The following is a 21391-nucleotide window of genomic DNA, read 5'->3' as shown; positions in this document are numbered from 1 at the left end:
TTAACACGAATTCTTGAAGTTTTCAAAATCCAGACTTTTTCAATTAGGTACCTGATTAAAAATCAAGAAAGTAAAATACTAAATGTAATATTACGCATATATTTTTTATTTTTTTAAAATAGTTTTAAAGATATTATCCTTAGGTATGCATTACATTATAATATTATATCCTTAGTAGGTAAAAGGTATATCAATACACTTTAATAGCTCTGAAACTAATCGTTCAAATTTTAATTTAGATATATTGACATGAAAAAAAAGGTGGGCAAGTGGCTTTGCTGTTATTACGTCAATATTTTTAAATTAGTATTCTGCTATGAAATTAAATGTATAGTTGATATAATGATATAGATTATAGATATGTACGGATAAACAAACGATGATAACATAAGAATAAAAAAATTATGGAATAATATGAAATATTAGAATTATAATATTATGTAACTAGGGTTATGTTGCTTACATATTTTATCAAAAAGAAAAATTTTTAAAAAGCTAATACATTACGAAATATTTGATAAAAATAAAAGAATTGAAGACCCACCGTGATTCATTTAATGTAAGACACTCATCATATCAGAAAACACTAATGTTTTTCAATATATTTCTTTTATACGATTTTAAGTCGTTATAAACAACATTTTTTGCTAAAAAATTTAATTTTTTTTGAATTTTTATTGTTTATATTGTTTTAATTTTTAATTGTTTTATTCTTTTCAATGAACACATACATTGTTATATACCGAAGTACTCTAAACAATATTATTGTTTGGAATGAGGAATTAAAAATGGAAGTTGTCAATTTGTCATCAAAAAGAGCAAAAAATTTAATAAATTATTAAAGTAAAAATAGTAAACAATTATTTTTTTGGTTAAATGTTGTTTTTTAAATTATATAAAAAAAATATATTTTAGCACGTTAATAGTTAGTTTTTGAAACAATAAAATTAGTATCTCACGTTAAATGGATCACCGGCCCCAGTGGCCAACCTATTTGCTAACGTAAACTGAAAATATATAAAAAAAACCAATTATTCAAGTAAATATTATTATGATGGGTCTAATGTAGTAGACAGATTTACGACTTTACAAGTATTACTATGGGGTTTATGGTGTAACGTTTAGAACTCAGGCGACCATAATAATATAAGCTCCTTATAACTATGTTATAACTTCTACAATTCGCGTCTTTGCAGCGCTGTATATTGATATAAAATATCTTTGTGTTTGAAATTTGAATCCCATCGTCAATGGATGTTGTACACGTATGCAATACAATTACGGAAACGTTGAAAATCACCTCGTATAGGTGTACTCCGCGTGAGTCATGTGCGTTAGTTTAAGTAGCAGCCGCTGGTCGGTGGCGTGAGTGAGAAATCGAGAGATGGAGAGAGACAGGAAGTCTGTCAACAAAGAATACGATTGGGCCGGCTTTTACGATATTACACTAAACAGCACGTCCGATCGAAAAAAACACGTGGGAGCCGTAGCTTGTGGCATGCTATTTATTAATCGTACCAGCGGATTGGCGGCGACGTAGGCGTATGTGCATACACACTATTCACAATACACTCGATGTATCAGAATTTAAACTGTATAGTAAATAGTAGTAGTATTTATAATATTAAATACGTGGTGGTGTGCGTGTTTATCAGAGCTAGTACATATTATGAGGTGATTATTTTATCACCAAACGTTGATAAATGTACGTCATTTCAAAAATGTATATTCATTTTATACATGATTATACAATGTTAAATAAATACACATTTACAACAAAACATTTTTGAAATATTAATTTTACTTTGTACCGTTTTTTATCACCGTATAATTGTTTAGTTAAAAATACTGTTTTTAAAGAAGTTTTATTCGAGCGAATAGTATATAATATAATAATATACAGTGCACCATTATTTTGCCACTCCGCACAGCTCGTCTAACATGTCCGATACATTATGTTGATAACTAACTATACGTATAATACATCATCTCTTACAGTTGTTCGATTTTTTTATTTTATCTAATAAAATTTCTCAGAAAAATATACTACTACATTTCGGAGTACGAAATCAAACGTGCACACATATTATAATATACGTGGTAATTCATAGTAGTAATGTCCTCGGATTGACGGAGAAACGATGACAGACATCGATTGACGACAAAAATATAAAAATTCATAAAAAAATCAGTTGTAACGGATGGCTTTGTAAATGTACCGAGTCGAAAAATGACGACCACTGACCACTGTCTCACTCATCAAAGAATCGCTCTGTAAATATAACATCGCGAGCGCGTCGCGCACGTAAATATAGACGCAGGAGCAGCAGATGTGTTAAATCGCGCGACTGTGTCGTAGAGGCCACGGCGCGGCGGCGCCGGTAGGTGCATATAAAAGCCACACAGTAGTAGGCCATGCCATTCATCGCAGTGCGCGCGACCGCGTACGGTTCACGGCCGTTTTCCCGTTTTAATCGATTCGTACTGAGCATAATAACAATCACAATAACAATAATAATCATCGCGAATTATTAATATCGATTTATTTTTATTATTTTTTTTATTTATTTTAATATACCGTTCGTACGGTTTTCGTTTCATCTCCTTTTTCCGACTGCGACGTCGTTTGTTGCCGCCAGATTTCGCCGAAACGCGACACCGGCTCCTCGATCGCCGCTGAAGCAGTCGTTGGTAACTATTGCCTATATTATTATAATATTATACAGTATAGTATAATTATTCACGCAAATCACAATAATTCACTCGTCACAACCAGTTGTGATCACCTTCGACATTATAATAACCAACGATGGGACGGAAAGTTTGCTACAATTAGTGATTCCTACGCCGCACACGCAGGTTACCTACCCGTATATCGTTGTGGTGCTGCAGCTGTAGGACTAAATTGTACAGCTATATAAGTCCATAGTATTGTACGGAGCGCGTGCGCCGACGTCCGTTGCCGTTATAATATTGATCGACGGCGCCCGGTTGTCGTTCAAAAATAAATTCGCATGTGCCCGGCGTCGAGCCGCGTGTTGAGAGGCCGTCAACACAATATTAATTGCTTTCTTTCCTTAACCCTGCGTGCCACACGGACAAAACACGTTTACGCGAAATAATTTTTTCCATGGTTTTGAGTAATCGCTTAGAGTAGAATAACTGAATATCCCTTTGCAGAAAAAACACGGAGAACAATATTTTCGAGGGTACCTATATTTGACATCAATTATTTGTATAAATATTGAAAATTTAATTTTTTATTTTTTAAGTCGACTACAGAGTCTAATGATAATAAAATATAAAACCGATACCTATGTCAAACCCTCAAAAATGGTATTCCCTATAATTTTTGTAATAGGTGATTTTACCCTAAGATAAATTTTACCCCAACTCAAGAACCTTAGAGAGAAAACCAACATTATTTCGCTGACATCCTCTTAAAAATAATTGAATAATATAATATTCTTTAGCAGCCATTTATTTAGTATATAGGCACTTATCATCTCTCGTATCTGTACGCTTCAACAAGATAAGGGGTAAAAAGGGTTCTCATTTAATAAACAGAAGTTTGTATCTCCACAGGACATTGCTTATGCAGTTTAAAAAATCTCAATAATTTTAGTATAAATTGAATATAATTTTAAAAGTTCTAACAATCAGATCTTGTATATCTGTATTATTGAAGAAAAAAGGGGATGATCGTGTTTGGTGAATCACTCTGTATTATATAATAGTAGGTATATTATCGTGTACATATTATACATTATCCAACATATAATAAATGTACAGGATGTAAGCTATATTATGCCGGGACTCGAGACGTTGACCAGTGTACGCATTATAGTGTGTTTTAATGGTGACAAACTGACAATTCACGGTTCAATAAAATTGAGTCACAAATATTGATCACGCAATTGTAGCAACAATAGAATTCACTCTATTATTTTGAAGTCGAAAACTTCTTTTTTAATGGAATTTAGTTGGGTTTTTCAGTTAATGACGATGATCGAATTAATCCTGGGTCACTACTTAAACTTGTTTTAACTTTAACCCTTTTAAAATTTAAGGTTAGATACTATACCCAACAATAAGTACTGTTACTTTTAACTTTTATAAACTTTAATAGAAAATCATGTTTAGTTACAGAAGGTACATCTATATATAATATAATAAATTAATATCAGTATATTAATTCATTGGAAAGTCAGTAGCTCCAATAAATAATAATTCGAGTTATAATACAGATATTGTAATGCAGTTTTTTCAATGTAATAGGTATGTGACTTGTGACTATAATATCCTCATTTTTAACTTGGTCTAAAAAAAGCTTAACATTTTTTTTAAATTTGAAAATAGCTGTTTCGTAGAATTATTTTTTAATAATACAGGAAAAAAAAAATATTTTGAATGAAGCAACTTATATTTTCAAAAGTACATTATATTAATATTGTAAAATTGTATGGTTTTCAAACTTTGATAACTAATGCTACCTTATCCAATTGGTTAGGTAATTAATTAACACACTATTCGTTAAAATTGTATGTATTATTTTTTTTTTATTTTATTGTGCAATATGCCTACCATGAACTGATATGTATAAGTCAATTTTATAGTCCTTTTATTTTAATAACGAAATTAACGTGTTGCTGGTAATACGAATCCACAAATTTTTTAATCATAGCTCTAATTTCATTACAAAGATTATGCCATCACGGGTCTATAAAATTGACTTGTGCATACCTAGCAGTTCTTGGTGGATTGAACAATATTAAAAACAAATAATAAATAATACATATAATTTCAATGAGTAGTGTGTTATTCTTTATTAATTATTACTTTTTACCTATTGGATTTGCATTAGTTATGACTTATCAAAGTGTGAAAACCATATTATGTGGCTGTATACAATTTTACAATTATACCAATTTTAAAAATTTTTTTAGCGTTTTTTAATTAAAAAAAAGGGCAGAGATCTATGAGCGGGCAAGACAAGAATTACCAACCCCATACAGTTAGGAATGATTTGTGAGATAAAGAGCTTTTAGAAACGTTTATCAAATAAATAAGGTATTTTTATCATGTTTAATTTTAGTAGGTATTTTTCTACTGGTTTTTGGAATTAAACTCGTGGGTTTTACCTCTAAATGGATTATCTGTAAAAATGTAAACTATGTCTACAGTTTATTGAAATAAGCCTTCTAGTAATTTAGTATATTTGTATATACCTTTTTTTTCCGTTAAAAAACAATGGACATTCGGGAACTGATTACTATACTTTACTGTCACTCGGTCCCGTATCGTTTATTCACCAATTTTAAACATGTTATAATTTTATATATGTACCAAGATAATATTTTATGACTTGTACGCACATATCTGAAATTTTTTTAAAAATGGTAATTATATAAAATAAGAAAGAAAATTATTATTTAGTAGGTATTTAATTTTAAATAATTATACTTTGAGAAAGTACCTAAAATACTATATCCAAGCACTTTTTCACAAGTATTTAAAATACGTATTTGAGTAGGTGCTTAAAAAGTATTTGAATACTTTTACTCAAGTATACCTACTGCCTACTGTGAATACATTTCTGTAGAAGGTTTTTTATTTACGTTTCTACACGTAAATCTTAATTTGTATACTTACGTGCTACAAAATATAAACGGAATGTGACACTGGCGTTTTCTACTGACGTTTGCTATTATTCTTTTTTACACCTACAACCGTGATGTATACTTGTGTTTTTAATAGGGTAACAGAAATACGAAGTTACAACAACGAGCGCTGATTAGGTCTGTACAGGCGCCAGCCCATCACTATGAGCAGCAATAGTTCTCTCTGTATACGGACGTTTAAACGTTTGTCAAAGCGCAACGGTCAACATCTTACAATGTCTTAGTATTATTTCAACAATATAAATATTTGTGTTGTTTCATTCTGTAATTTATACGTTGACGGCGTAGGTATTACGATTAATATTGTATTATCTGGCCAAAAGACCTTCAGCCGTGTAATAAATTGTACTTTTGGCACTGTACTGGTCTATAGTCTATATTTTAGACTTGATGTAAACTTAATGTAGCCAATGCGCAGGTACAGAGTAATAATATAATATTATGAGTTATGACCATATTTACTGAAAATGATCGTAAGATCAATTTTATATCACTCGCATTATACAATATACATATTATCTACTCGTATTTTTTACATATTATATGCATTAGCATGCGACAAATTAATGGCATTATTACTATTACCTAGGTACCTATATAATTACTGTACCTGTAGTATAATATTCAAGTTAATAATATTTATTATGTGATAAATTTCTTGTTCTGTACAAATGATAACCTACTTGAAAACGCACCAGTTGAAGAGAGCTTACTCTAAAAAAATAACTAAGGTATGGCTTAAAACTTAAAAGCAAATAAATAAAAAGTGTGATATCGAGTAAATAAGTTTGAAAAATGTTTTCCTTTTTTACTTATACTGCGGAAACACACGCATTGAAGTTGGGCAGTTTGATTTCGTAGTATAAGTTAATCAATCGCTATAGGTATTTAGTGCATTATACAAAATACATAGGTATACCTACTTATGACTTGGATTAACTTTTATAATATACACCTATGAAATATAGTATATACTGATATGTATCATAAATGCACATAATATCTGGTCAGCGAGAGAGCTCGCCGATTCTGCGCATCCCTCATGTATCTTGCTGAACAGAGTATAACCAAATATGATATTATATTATGTGAAAGATCTACCATCTACGGCTAAGGACAAGCATGCTCCCCTATTGTCTTTTTTTTACCGACCTACAGAAAACCACTTATCAGTTATTATAGCTATTTAGAGCTATTAATTTTTATTAATTATTAATTTTATCCGCTGAGTTAACAAGCTTGACATTTAATACGAGGCTACTAATAAATTCTTACAATGGCAATTGAAAACTGTTAAAATACAGTCACAATTTTTTTTTTTAAGCATTTAGTTCAAATTTTGACAAATTACGTAAAAATCACGAAAATGTGCAATGTATTTTGAGTTAGAAATTCATAAAATATTTTATTTTTAAACCTAACTATCTAAGATTTGATAATTTAATACAAGATTCCTCATAAGTTTGTCTACCTTTATAAAAAAAAAAACAAAACGTTTACAGGAAAGTCAAATTAAATTTTTATGAGCGTTTAAAGTTCAAATTTTAACACCATTGGATATTCACTCGATTTCTCATGTAGCGATTTTCTTTTACTGTATTTTTTTTTTATATTATATATATCAATACATTTTTATTTGTTTGGTCAAAAATCGTGAAAATATAATGCACTACTCCTAATATATTTTTACAATAGCAGTTGAAAAATATTAAAAATACATATGCATAATTTTAATTATAAATATTTAAAGTTATAATTTCAACAAAATTGATCAAACTTAAAATTTAAAAAGCGGGTAAGTAGATGTCACTCTGCTGTGCAGTAGGTTACAAGTAAGTGAATGTAAAATGGATTGTATTAAACTTGAATCCTCCAATGATATAATATCATTGTATAAGAAAAATGATTATGAGCGGAGATGGTTTGTCAGTCTGGACAAAAGAAATTAAAATCATGTTTTTACCGGTTTTTCATAATTTGTTGGTGGTTTTTTCCGTGGAATTAATAGAGAAAATCGAAAAATTACCTTTTTAAAGTACCATCTTGATCCAATTTGCTAAAATTTAAGATACTATATGCGGAAATCAAAGCACTCTTTCTAGTAAAAATTTTGTATCCAGGATAAAAAAAAAAAAAAATAAATAAATACCATTGTAGACTATAGTATACTAGCTTTTAAAATGATTTTGTTGGTATAGTTAAAAATGTATATATATTAATAATAACAATATAAATATAATATAAAATATCCTAGGCTGCCAAACCGTCCCTGCTCAGAACCGTTTTTTGCACACATGATATAAATCATTGAATTCAAATTTACAGTCACCCACTTGTAGACTACTGTACAGCAGAGCGACTTCCACTAACCCGCATTTTTTGTTTATTGAAAAAAAAAAAATGTTGTCCCCCCATTTAAAATTCCTGGGCACGCCACTGATGGTAATACTAATAATAATAATCAAAATCCAAACAATGATCAATTTAACTTTTTAATACTCACATTATATTCATGAAAAATTTACTCTTCGATCAGCAAACTCCGATCAGCTGTTTCGACGAAAATATAAAAAATGTTTATAAATTTAAAAAAGTTGCATCTGTTTATTTGATCTTCCGAGAAGTACCTATCATGGGGACGTCTATATCCGTTTTTAATATTTCTTTTATTGCTTATATAATACACACAATAATTTATTTTTGGTGATTGTGATTGAGCTTTGGGGACGGAAGTGCTAAAATAAAGATTATACAAGAAGTTAAATCTTAACATAGGTTATTTAATATTTTTATAATATATAGGTAGCTATGTCTACTAATATTGAAGTAGGCCCAGTAAGCTAATCTGCAATGTATTTAGTTTGACCTAACGTAAAGATACGGATCGTTAATCCTTTTTATAACAAGGATTTAATTATATTATGTTTGTTCAGCGTTAGTTAAATATTGACGTCCAATGTAAACACTTGTGTAATTTTATTAACGACTCAATACGTTGTCTATATTTTATTAGTTTTAGTAAAGAACTGAACCACTTCATACGGCATTACAACAACACAAAAACCACAGTTGGTTGGATAGTAATATTTTGGAAAAAAGTAAAATGACTTTCGACGACCTATTACACAAAATCGGCGATTTTGGGAAGTACCAGAGAAGAATTTACTTCTTCCTGTGTCTACCCGCGATATCGTGTGCTTTGCATAAGCTGTCCGGGGTCTTTATCCTGGCCAAAACTGATTACAGGTATATACAGTTTCAACGACGTGTAACGCGCCTCCTATATATACATATATTTTATATATATACGATTTTCAATTTATATAGTGTATACTGTATATATTATATATATACGATTACTAATCTATTTACATTATACTTTATTATATTATATACAAGTACTAATGCTATTTTTCCGTTGTATATAGATGTCAATTACCGGGTGAGCCCGACAATGCTTCGTATGGTTTGCCGCCCGACATCATGAACAAGTCATATCCATTCGATTATAAGTTGGACCATTTTTCTTCGTGTAAGATGTACGACACGAATTTCACTGAAGCGTACTACTCGTCAAATATAACGGCGAACCAAAGCATAGCCTGCCACCGTTGGATATACGACCGACACGACTTCCAAAACACCGCAGTGATGGAGGTGAATTTTTAAGTGATCATATTTTTTTTTACAACACGGTCTAAAGTGGTCAAATTTCTCGCTTAGTTTAACTTGGTGTGTGACAGAGCTTGGTACAAAGGCACGGCGGACTCTATGCTCATGGTCGGTGTGATGTTGGGATCGATAATATTTGGATACTTGTCGGACCGGTGAGTTATTCTATAATCTATCTATCTATATTTTATCATGGAATGAATGAATGGTCGCTTTTTTCCGCACTCGTAATCTTTAAAACTACCCGTCCGATTCACTTGAAATTCAACATAGCTATTCAGCCGGATTTGAGGAAGGTCAATATCTATATGAGAATCACCCAATATACCGCCCGGGCTCAGCGTGCAACGAGCAAAGTTCGTCACTAGTCTATAACAACGTAAATCGTAACTCTTAACACGAATATTACGAAAAATATTAAAGATAACTATATATATATATATTTACGTACCGTAATCTGTATATCAGAGTGATACTATGCAATTTAAATGTGCATTTTTTTAGATTTAGATAACACACTATGTGGTCGAGTGGTATTATAATTTGAATTCTAATATACTTTTTTTTTTACTAAGACATTTTACTATAAGTCATAGATACGTATAAAATAAAATAGACGGTAGGTAGGACGGCTGGATTCAAGTGTAATAATATTAATATATACCTACTTACTTAATATGTCTTATTATAAACATTTTTATTAGTAAAATATTTTGTAATGTTTATTTCTTTAAAATAACTATCCGTGTATATGTATAATCAAACAATTTACGTAACATAAATTTATCTAATTAATGCGCACTTACCTAATATGGATAATAACGTATGCTATAAATATTAATAAAACTGGCATATTATATTTTTTATGAGTGTTCTTTAGAAAAAAAATATTGTTAAATAAACTTACTGCATAAGTAATATTAAGAATTAAGATGTGTGTAAAATATATAGATAAGTCCGTATATAATATTATAAACAAATTTTATGACTTTTCGGCACATTTTTATTGAACTCGAACAAGAATTTACTTTTTAGGTAATAAAATATAGATTTCAATAGGGGCGTTATAGAATATTTAGATTTTCAAGTGATCACAGATTAACTGATATACAGATATACTGGCACTATAGTAATGATGATATATTATATTATTATACCCTATATTTATATTCCACATAAATATTATTATTATATCAGATTTGGGAACATTTTGATAATTATTCGAAAAGTTGTACAGTTAAACCTCTTCTAGTGTACACCTATAAATAACGGACGGTTTCTATTGGGAACATACTACAAACTTTTTACAAACTGAACCCTCTGAGTAGCGGACATATTTTCAGCGAATGAGAGTATTCGGCATCTAGACGTTTCACTGTATATATGTAATATATGTATTTGAATTAATATTTTTAAATCATTTAAAATATTTTTCTAATAACATAATATGTTTACCATAATATGATTGTAAAAATTCATTCAAATACAATTTTATATTGATACGATTTTTTTCAAATGATGAAATACTCTGAATAGTACATAAAATAATATATAATATTATAGTCCGTAACATGATCAGCCTACGTTCTATACCTACTATAATCGCGTCTTAACACTTTTATTGTTTTCAGAATTGGGAGAAAAAATATTTTTGTAATATCGGTATTGCTGCAGGGAATTTCCGGTTGCGGTATGGCATTTACACAAGAGTATTGGAGCTTTACATTTCTCAGAGTGTTGGTAGGAGCATCAACTTCGGGGCTATACCTAGCAGCTTATGTCATCGGTAGGCCGTTTACCATAGTCCATAACTAAGATTTTACCTATATTTAGACAGCAGTATTCAATACGAAACTGAGTGGTTGTTAAACACTAATGCACACTGCACATGGCTATATTAATAATATGGACTTTAAAATGTGACCTAATAAATATTTCACTGTTTAATCAACAGGTAAAAACTGTTTATCGCGAAAAATTATTAATAGATTAATAGTTAATTCTTTATAATATTTTTTGCATTATCGCCGCATAAAGTAATCATTAGATTAGTTACAGTGTTTATTTTATGTGATATAACATTTAATATTTATTGTTGTACTATTTTCATTCATAATTTAAAATGTATTGATAACTAATTTACGTTTTAAAATTTTTTTTTTTATTAATATGTACGTATAGACACGTTGTATTAAAATGTGTATTTAAATATACGTTCACGGACCGTGAGATGTTTCTGTTTCAAATTATAAAAGTACGATTTTTCACAGGTTTGGAATTTGTCAGCTCCAAATATCGAATGGTGGTCGGCGTGGTCATACAAATGTTCTTTTCTGTCGGTTTTCTTTTAACATCTGGATTTGCGTACGCCTTCCACGAAAATTGGAGATACTTTCAACTGGCTATTACCATACCGACTTTGTTCTACACGACCTATTATTGGTCAGTAGTGCACGTATTGGTTTCGCACCAGCAAAGTTTACTAAAACAAATTTTTAACTTTGTACCAGGTTTGTACCAGAATCGGTGCGTTGGCTACTGGCCAACGGTAAACAGGATAAAGCCGTACAAATCCTCCAGAAAGTGTGCAGGGTGAATGGTGTGGACATTTCGGGAAAAGACATAGTTGAAATATTGGAATGCGATATTGAGAAAAAGCTTACAGTAAATGCCGATGATCAACCCAAAGCGTCGTTTTTCGATCTATTCAAACACCCAGTGATTTTGAAGAGATCTATCATCATAATGCTTTTGTGGTAATGGCAGTTGGTACTAATCAACTAGATTGATGCGATATAAATTAATTAACCTATAAACTTACTATCAGAGACTAGAGTAATATATATATATTATTATGAAGATGATATATTTGCTATATTGCATTATATTACGCGTGTGATTGATTATATTATAATATATGTTTAAAAATAATTTATTAAAACCAAACATTTTCCATTTATTGAAATATGATGAATTTTAAAATGTACAAAAATATTTACAAGAAATTAATAATCAAAACTAAACATTTTTTTTAAAATCATTCTTACACAATATCTGATATCATATACGTTTCAATTTCAAATAATTTAGTCATCGTATATGTCATCATTATACATTTTTTCAGCAGATATCTCATCAGTATACAGTATACATCTCTTGATATCAGATTAACAGACAACAATTTTATACTTTGCAACTCTTAAAAACTCAATAGTTATAATTTATAATGATTAAATATGTATACATCATGAAATATAAATAAAGAGCTTAGCCCGCAGGAATTACAATTTTTTTATTAAAAAACTGGGCGTTGCTTACGTTTATATAACATGTTACGTATTTTGAAATTATTAAAATATTAATTTTTTTCTGGGTCTTCCATCTAAGCGGAAATATTTTTAGTTATTTTAAAAATTATGCTTTTAATTATATTTTTTAATTCAAAAAAGACTTAAAAAATCTACATAATACTATGACAAAATAATTTTAACAAATAATATTAATTTCATTAAATAATTATGACATAATATATTCTTCAGTTATAAGTATAAGTTAGTTTGGTAAAATAATTTGTTGGTTGCACAAAAAGTAGCGAAATCAGTACCTCTATACCTACAATTATATATTTAAATTAATATTATGCACCTTAAAAAAAAATATAATCATAATTGAATGTTATTTAATTTTTTTTAGGTTTGTAAACAGCACTGCCTATTATGGTCTGTCTTGGAGTACTTCTAATCTTGGAGGAAATCAATATTTTGTGTTCAATTTATTCGGTATAGTTGAGTTCCCGGCCTATATATTTTTATTAGCCACCCTCAACAAATGGGGCAGGAAGATAAATATATCTGGGTTCCTAATATTAGCCGGATTAGCACTTCTAGCAACGCTAGCTGTACCCAAAAGTAAATCATTTATCCAGTTTATATTATTTATTAATGAACGAAATTGATTATTATATTTTATTATTAACATTTTAAGGTGGCTTTGACTTTTTTTTTTATTATATCACAAAAACTTACCGTTTATCTACTGTTAATCTTTAATGTGTCATACTGCTCTGCTCTATAAGTTTGATTGACAAATTAAAAATTTCACATACAAATGGTATTTAATTCTAGCGAATACGTGGATGGTTATCTTCTTTGCGATGATGGCCAAGATGTCCATAACTGCGTCATACGGAGCGGTGTACGTCTACACTGCAGAACAGTTTCCGACCGTGGTGCGGAATATGGGCTTGGGGGTAGGATCGTTCTTCGCCAGGATCGGAGGAATTGTGGCACCATACATTAACAACACGGTATGGAGGTGCATTAAAATGCAGTTCAAGAGCACTGCACGGCGTTTACGCACCGTACAATATAATATAATACTACGGGTCGTCACAAATTTTCTTTCAATTTTCAGTCTGAAATTTGGGTTAATATGCCGTTGGTCGTGTACGGCGGTCTGGCATTGTTGGTCGGAGTGTGGTCGCTTGTGTTACCCGAGACGCTAAACAGAAAACTGCCAGATACCATCGAAGATCTCATTGCTATGTCAGAAAAGTGAGTCGACTTACAAGTTACAACGTCCCATAGAACAAACGTACTTCATCGTATTTAACTTTCTATACGAGTCTGCTAATTAAAATGTAAAGGAATCAAGTTGAATTCATCGAGTGGGATTTATTTTGAACTCTCTCTAAAATGTAGATGTTGGTACGACAATAAGACACGGTGTTATAGATTCTTAAGTTTCTTGTGATATTCGATAAAACCTACGAAAAAAATGTATTTTAAATTTGTTTTTTTCAAGGAAAAAAACGCATTTAAATTTCATAGTATAATAATGTTATGTTCGGAGCTTATATCCATATTAAAATATGTATTATGAATTCGCACATAAACAAAATGTTTTGTGCTTGATGTATCTATACTCAATTTACTTTCAGTTATTCTAATTAATTCAATTATGCTAATTTATACGTGTCAACGCTCAACTCAACCCACCGGTTGGATACAGAGAAAGATATGAAATAATATACACCATTAAATTGTAATTTAATTCATTGGATTTCGAAATGTATAGCTATCATTGTCATACTGTTATTTTGTCTACACAATAATGCAGTGTATTATATGTCGATAAAATAGCCATGTTTGTAATATTTATGTACCCATTACAAACCCACGTATTATCGTAAGTTATAGCGCTACAGGATTTGTTTAAATTTATACTTAAATATCTAAATAGATACTTCAATAGTTAGTACCTATAGGACCTAGGTATATCGTGGTCGAATATTGCTAATCAATGTATTGATGAATTTCTACAGCCAACCATTATTGGACGGTATATGAGGATTACAATTTACTAATTAGTACACAGTCGCATACATTTGACGACAAGACTTCCTAAACAGATTCCTTATTTTAACACTAAGCAAAAACTGAAGCACGGATCCCAGATATTAAATATATTACAATATACAATATATCTATACTATATTATTTGTATACTATACATCCATACCGTAGTATTATGGATTCTTATTTTAACGTATATGGTTTACGGAGACAATATTCTCTAATGAGTTGAGATGACCATAACACTTGATGGATGACATTTGTAGGTACCTAATCTAATTATATACCTACATACCTTATTTATTTAGTAAACATTATAGAACTATAAAAAAAAGGTTAGGTTAGGTTATTATTATTTCTAAAACAGTATTCGTATTTGTTTCTATTTTACTCTGTTGTTTCTCGGCAAATCAAATTTTCGTTAAAATCGAAAATTCGATATCAAAATCGGGAAATGTAATTCAACCTTAGGATTTATGTATAGTGCAAAATATATTGACTTAAGACTCAAACTAAGGTATCACAAATAATTAAAGAAAGAAAGAAACGCAAGGATAATGCATTGGACGAAACATATTGTATTTGTTTTATTCATAGATAGTACATTTGATTTATTTTTACACCAATTACAATATATTAACATTTATTACAGTATAATTATAGATTAATATAATAATATGTATGTTTATTTAATGATTTTTTTTTTCAAGGAAATACAAGCGAGTGCTTATAAATGACCCGGCAACAAATGGTGACGTGAAGAAGGATAAAAACAAGTATTAAAGTATTAAATTATGTAGGTGTATAATGATATTTTGTATTTTTCCACTATGAATAATAGTTACATGTTTTGTAATAATATGAAATAATGTTCCGACTGCTATTTTTTTTTATAACTACTTACTATTATTCGACAACTTAAACATTGTTGTTTGTGCCTATTTTGTACTACATACTTATGTTTTTATAACATTCTGAGTGAATTACAAACTACAATAATATTAATATTATACGTGTTATTTTTATTTTTATTTTTGTATCATGACCTTTTACATTTTGTATACAGTGCAAACGGTAAACAATCCTTCGTTTGAACAAACATTTTAAAAAGATTACCTCTACTGGACTGCATTGTATTCATTGATTTATATTACTAAAACCACAAATGATTTTTACGTTCTTAATTAAATTTGTGCTTTTTGTGATGGTCAATTGCATCCATGCTATAGTGTCGTGCGTGGAACTGATGTCATATATAATATTGGTACAGTGCTCGAATCGTAAAAATAAAAAAATTGAGACTCATGGACTTTGAAAAAAATTAGTCCCTTGATTGTCTCAAACTCAATCTGATTTGCAAAGCACCTTACATCCTTCAATCGTTAATTCCCAAATAAATAATTACAGAATATTAATTATTAGTATGACATAGTAGCAACGACCGCATATTACGAGCGATTAAAATAAATATTTTTGAATATTCATTAATATACACATTACAAATAATTGTGATTATTAAATTGCGTATATAATTTATGTTTGTTTGAGAATTACATTTAAATTATATTACATAGCTGTAGCCTGTAATTCAGAGCCATAATAATAACAAGTTGTACCTATGATTCAATACAATTTTGTAAAATAAACATTACAAAAATAATGCAAGGTAAAAAAAAATTTTGTAAAAAAGTACGCAGGTGCCCAAGTTCTAATGAAAATTATTAGTAGGGACACTTTAACTTTGTATATATAGATACCTACCTTTAATATTACATTAGGTTTAATATGAATAATTTGTGTTCTTATCCTTAATTTAGTTTCCCATAGTATAAGATTCAGTGGTTCTTGTCAAACTACTTTAGAAGATTGAATAATTTGGATTAATCATATTTTTACCATATGGTTAATATTTTTTAAACGAGTATTATCATTGCTCTTATTCAAACTATTCGGTGTTCATACATAATAAACTCATAACATATCTAATGATTCAAAATAGTTTTAAGTAAAGAAATTGGTTTTACATTTTTTATTGCCTTTATTTGAATAAATAAAAATAATTGTGTCGGTGAGTTGACAATTACCTAATACACCTATATTGTGTTTATAAATTGACTATAAAGTGCACTCAAATATTGCCACTTTATCAATGCCTAAAGACGAATAATATGTATATTTATTTTAATTTTTCCCATTATTATTGCATAAAGAGTTTAAAAGTATCAATGTATCATAAAACTAGCTGTATAGGATTTATTGCGATTATAATAAGAAATGAGTTTTATACACTATATTATTATGTTGTTCAAATAATTGTAAGTAGGTAAATTATATTATATTGTGTATTTTATTCTGTAAAATAACTTTAAAAATAAATAATCGAATACACTGATCTTGTACTTAGTGTTAAAAATGTTTACCATATTAACGTTAATCCATAATGCGATGTAATTAGCACAACGAACGATTGTTAAATCCATAAATATAACTATGTAAGTATAGGTACAAAGTATACGATGGGATTCTTAAATTTATTATTTCAAAACTAGGTAGTTACATACATTTATTTGCTTATTTTATTCAAGTGATATTAATGTCTAATATCAGGTTAAAAGCTACGTACCTATCTATACATTTTAGGTGTATGATATTTTATATTTTAGGCACTATAATATTAGTGTTCAAACTACTTTACGTACCTAGCCTAACCTATTATTTTATCAGAACTGTTTGGTTGTCTGTTAATAATATTCCTTTAATTCATCTTTTTTTTTTTTCAAATAGTTAAAAACCATGTAGTATACTTACATAATATTATGTTTTAAGTATATGTCTATATCCCTCTCTTAAACGTAGAATATAATATCCTTAAAACTAACGTGTATAAGGGTAATGTATGTATTAATATCAGTGACGTACGCGGGGGGAGGGGGTGCTAACGGGCTGAAGACCCTTCATTGCCAGTATTATAATTACTTTAAAAAAAAAAATATTTGTCAAGTTTCAACTGCCGTCAACTAGTGAGAAAGACGTAAATTCATATACGTCTTACCAAAATGAACCAGTTTTTGCAAAAACATTGTATTTGCTTAACAATTTTCCAAAATTATCAGTAATTTTTTGGTAAAAGTATGAACTACTTGTATGAAAGACCTTGTATTAAATTGTCAAGCCTTAGCTATAGAAATTTAATATTTTATAAATTTTAAACTACAAATTAACCGAGGTTTTGCCATAATTTTAACTTTGAATGTTTATAAAAAATAATCGTGCCCATGTATCGTTAATATTTTTAAATAGCCATAGTAAAAACTTTTGAGGAACCTTATTGTATTTCATCTTAAGCTTTTTGACCAAACGAATAATTTTTATTGACATTTTTAGAAAAAAAAAAACTAAAATTAATCGAATACAATTCAATCGAAGACGGTCTTAATATGACAATGGTTACCGAAAAATTTAAACAAATTTTAATTTATTTATTTTTGTTTTTTCTGATTACTTTAAAAAGTACTGAGAATTTTCGGTTTCGAGCTACCAAAAGTACACCTAAACGTCTACAATTATTAGACTGGACAAAATAAAAATAAAATTATAATTTATTATCAATCTCCCCGCCCCCACCAATCGAAAATCCTGCGTACGCCACTGATTACTATTATACATCGCAAGTATTTGTTTCAGAAATATATGAAAGTTGTGATTACAGCAATAAGACGATAAATGAAAGCCAAAATTTTTTAGGATTTTATTAGACTGTTGCGTACCAATAATGATATCGTTAATCGTATAGATTATATACATTTATAGCAATTTATTATGTCTGTTCTGATTTATCTACTGATGGGTAGTCGGTGCGTTGCAAAATATGTACTGAAATATCTGTGTAACACTGTAATGCACCTGCTAATGGAATTCACTTGAGTACAAAATATATTGTATCAGGTAATGTGCAACCCGGGGGGGGGGGGGATGGGTCGTATAATTTACCGATGGGACATAGTAACGGTTTGTAAGCTTACCAGGAATGAGAAAACTTCGTGTTATATTGCAGTATTATACGGTCGTGAATTTATAATATACAACTAAACATTTATCAATATTATATAGTAAAAAAATAACTGTTCACTAGAAAACTAATTAGGATATGCTTATATAAGTTAATCACCCTGTCCTAAATTTACCTCATATTACGATCGCAATGTGTGGGTATGCATTAATTCGATGCACGGCGGCAAGTACACGTATACGCACTAATCTCAATCTTTATCATAATATGATATAATCATATAATTTCATCATTCACATAACCAGTCCATTATTATTATTATTATTATTATTATTTTATAATCAACCACATATAAAACAATATTGCACCATCTAGGTGCACCTATCCATATCATGTTTACCGGAAGTAAAAATATCAGTGACAGACTACGTGCATCTACGCAAATTTCAGCACTGTCAAATGCATATATTAAAAAAAAAAAACAAATAAAAATTGTCAGTTTCTTATTCTGACATAGATTTGAATTTAAAAGGGTTTGTTGGTAAAAAAAAACCAAATTTTATAAACGCGAATTTAAGACAAGTCATGAAGTACGTTTCATTTTAACACGTGATGTTTCACAAAAGAGTGACACCGCGGTTGACTGTCATGAATGGAACTACTATTATACTTATGACTTTATTAATTCGATGGTATCCTACTGGTAAAATAATGCTTTACCTACATATCGATGTCTTTCTATTAAAAAGAATAATATTTTTCAAATCCTTGAGTAGTTTTGATTATGTTGGTTTTAAACCAGGCATAGAAAAATTGTTTGACCTTCAAAATATTTTAAAACACACGTGGACATAATATTATTATGGGCTTTAAAAGTTAAATAGGTACGTAATGGTAAATATAATATCATCAAAGAGTGTACTCAATATGTGTGTGTGTGTGTGTGTGTGTGTGTGTGTGTGTGTGTGTGTGTGTGTGTGTGTGTATTATCGATTGATCGCTTTCGACTTTTTGATGCAATTGTCTGTTCAACATAAATCAAAAACTACCCTTATGGAAGGTGGTAAGAGAAAAAGTGCGTACAAACTTAATTACAACAATATATTGTAATAGTAATAAAATAATGGGTTTACGGTAGCTTTGCAGTAATACGCTTAAATATCACTCGTATTAATTTTTTATAAACATAAAACGCATGCAAACAAATAATATTTGAATGTACATAATTTCATATCGAGCCTGACCTTGCATTCAATAGACATATCGATGTAAGATAAATATCGTGGTTTACTGTTGACGTATCGAATTATTAACTATATATTATTATACTGCCATGCGGTGGTGGAGTGCACGTCAATACGCGTTAGTGTGGCCGCGTGTGTGGGATTTATATTTTATTTTTATACACGACAGACGCATACAAATAAGCACCTAAAACATTTACGATCATAAGGACAACATTATACGTAAATACATGTTCGTAATTTCCATTAACACAGAGTGTGAGATCAGATTATATAATATTATGTTTGTACATAATATAATAATAATATAATATAGACTAGCATTTTAATCACAGCGTTTATCATTTAAAATCTTCAAACTCATCGTGGGCTCGTTGGCAAGCTCGACAAGAACGTTATCACTTATTGTTATCGTCTCCTGTAAGTTTTGCGTCTAACATGATGCTGCTCTTAGACGTAGTCCGGGGCAGTTTGTACCAGCTGGGCGGCATATACTTCAGACTCTCCTGCCGCGTGGGTGGGAACTTTGTCTCCAGCGCTTTGGTCTCTTCGGTTTTGTGACTGGAAGTCGATCCTTGCCGTTTCATCTTCTTGTCGTCTGGATCAATCACGACGATCACTTCTTCCACGCACTCATCTTCTGAGCTAGAGAGGTTCCTGAGACCGGCGCCGCTCTTATTGGAATATGACTGGCCTCCCCAGTTCTTCTTCATACCATAATCCCGCTCCAATTTCCTGGTCTTCTTTCTCGACATTAGCTTTGTCAATTCGTTTTTGAACCTTGGATGCGTGATAGCGTATATCCAAGGGTCCATGCAGCTGGCAGCCTTGCAAAGCACCGCCGGGATCATCGAACTCAGTGGCGTGATGTACTCTTTCCGATCGAATACGCCTAGTAGGGCCACCATGGCGTACGGCGTCCACGACACGAACCACAGCATGATGACCCCAACCACCACATAACCCAGTCTTATCTCCGTCTTCCTCTTCTCCTCCTCCTGGCCGAACCGGCTGGCGGCCATTTCGCTGGTCACCCAAACCGCCCTCAGTATCTTAATGTAACAGTACGATATCGTGGTGAACGGTATGCACCACGCCGCCGTAAAGAACACCAATATGAACCCTTTCTCTTGGTTGTCATCTGACAGGTAGTCAAAACTGCAACTAGTTAGGTATCCTTCCGGTACGTATCGGTTGTACCCCATGTCCATTACCGGTATGATGGAGAACAAGAACCCGTACGTCCATATCAGGCCTATCCACACCCTGGCCCGCTGTTTGGTAGTTTTCACGGCCGCGTTCAGAGGGTGCACTATCACATAATACCGGTCCAACGATATGGCGGCTAACGTCATGATGGACACAGTTCCCGTCAAGCCACCGAAAAATCCATAGATCTGGCAGCCTACAAAGGAAAAATCCGAAACGAAA

At 30.6% G+C, this 21391-nt stretch overlaps 2 protein-coding genes across 2 annotated transcripts in view; one reads left to right on the top strand and one right to left on the bottom strand.

The window, feature by feature from the left end:
- The first annotated feature begins 2406 nt into the window (after nucleotides 1–2406).
- Nucleotides 2407–15714, top strand: LOC132948273 (organic cation transporter protein-like). The gene is made up of 11 exons (XM_061018681.1): nucleotides 2407–2691; nucleotides 8695–8927; nucleotides 9110–9338; nucleotides 9405–9508; nucleotides 10985–11139; nucleotides 11624–11795; nucleotides 11864–12109; nucleotides 13047–13261; nucleotides 13478–13659; nucleotides 13767–13906; nucleotides 15418–15714. The coding sequence occupies exons 2-11, from the start codon at nucleotides 8785–8787 to the stop codon at nucleotides 15488–15490; spliced, it is 1659 nt and encodes a 552-aa protein (XP_060874664.1). The 5' UTR covers nucleotides 2407–2691; nucleotides 8695–8784; the 3' UTR covers nucleotides 15491–15714.
- The window catches only part of LOC132948272 (melanopsin-B-like), a 54827-nt gene continuing 48946 nt past the window's right edge, over nucleotides 15511–21391 (bottom strand). The window contains exon 4 of the mRNA XM_061018680.1: nucleotides 15511–21365. Within this exon, the coding sequence (XP_060874663.1) occupies nucleotides 20359–21365 (1007 nt within the window). The 3' untranslated portion in view covers nucleotides 15511–20358. The remainder of the gene's footprint in view (nucleotides 21366–21391) is intronic.

Source organism: Metopolophium dirhodum, chromosome 7 (genome assembly GCF_019925205.1).
Source record: "Metopolophium dirhodum isolate CAU chromosome 7, ASM1992520v1, whole genome shotgun sequence".
NCBI classification, from domain to species: domain Eukaryota; kingdom Metazoa; phylum Arthropoda; class Insecta; order Hemiptera; family Aphididae; genus Metopolophium; species Metopolophium dirhodum.
The sequence above is the reverse complement of the archived record's forward strand: the minus strand, read 5'-3'. Positions and strand labels throughout refer to the sequence as shown.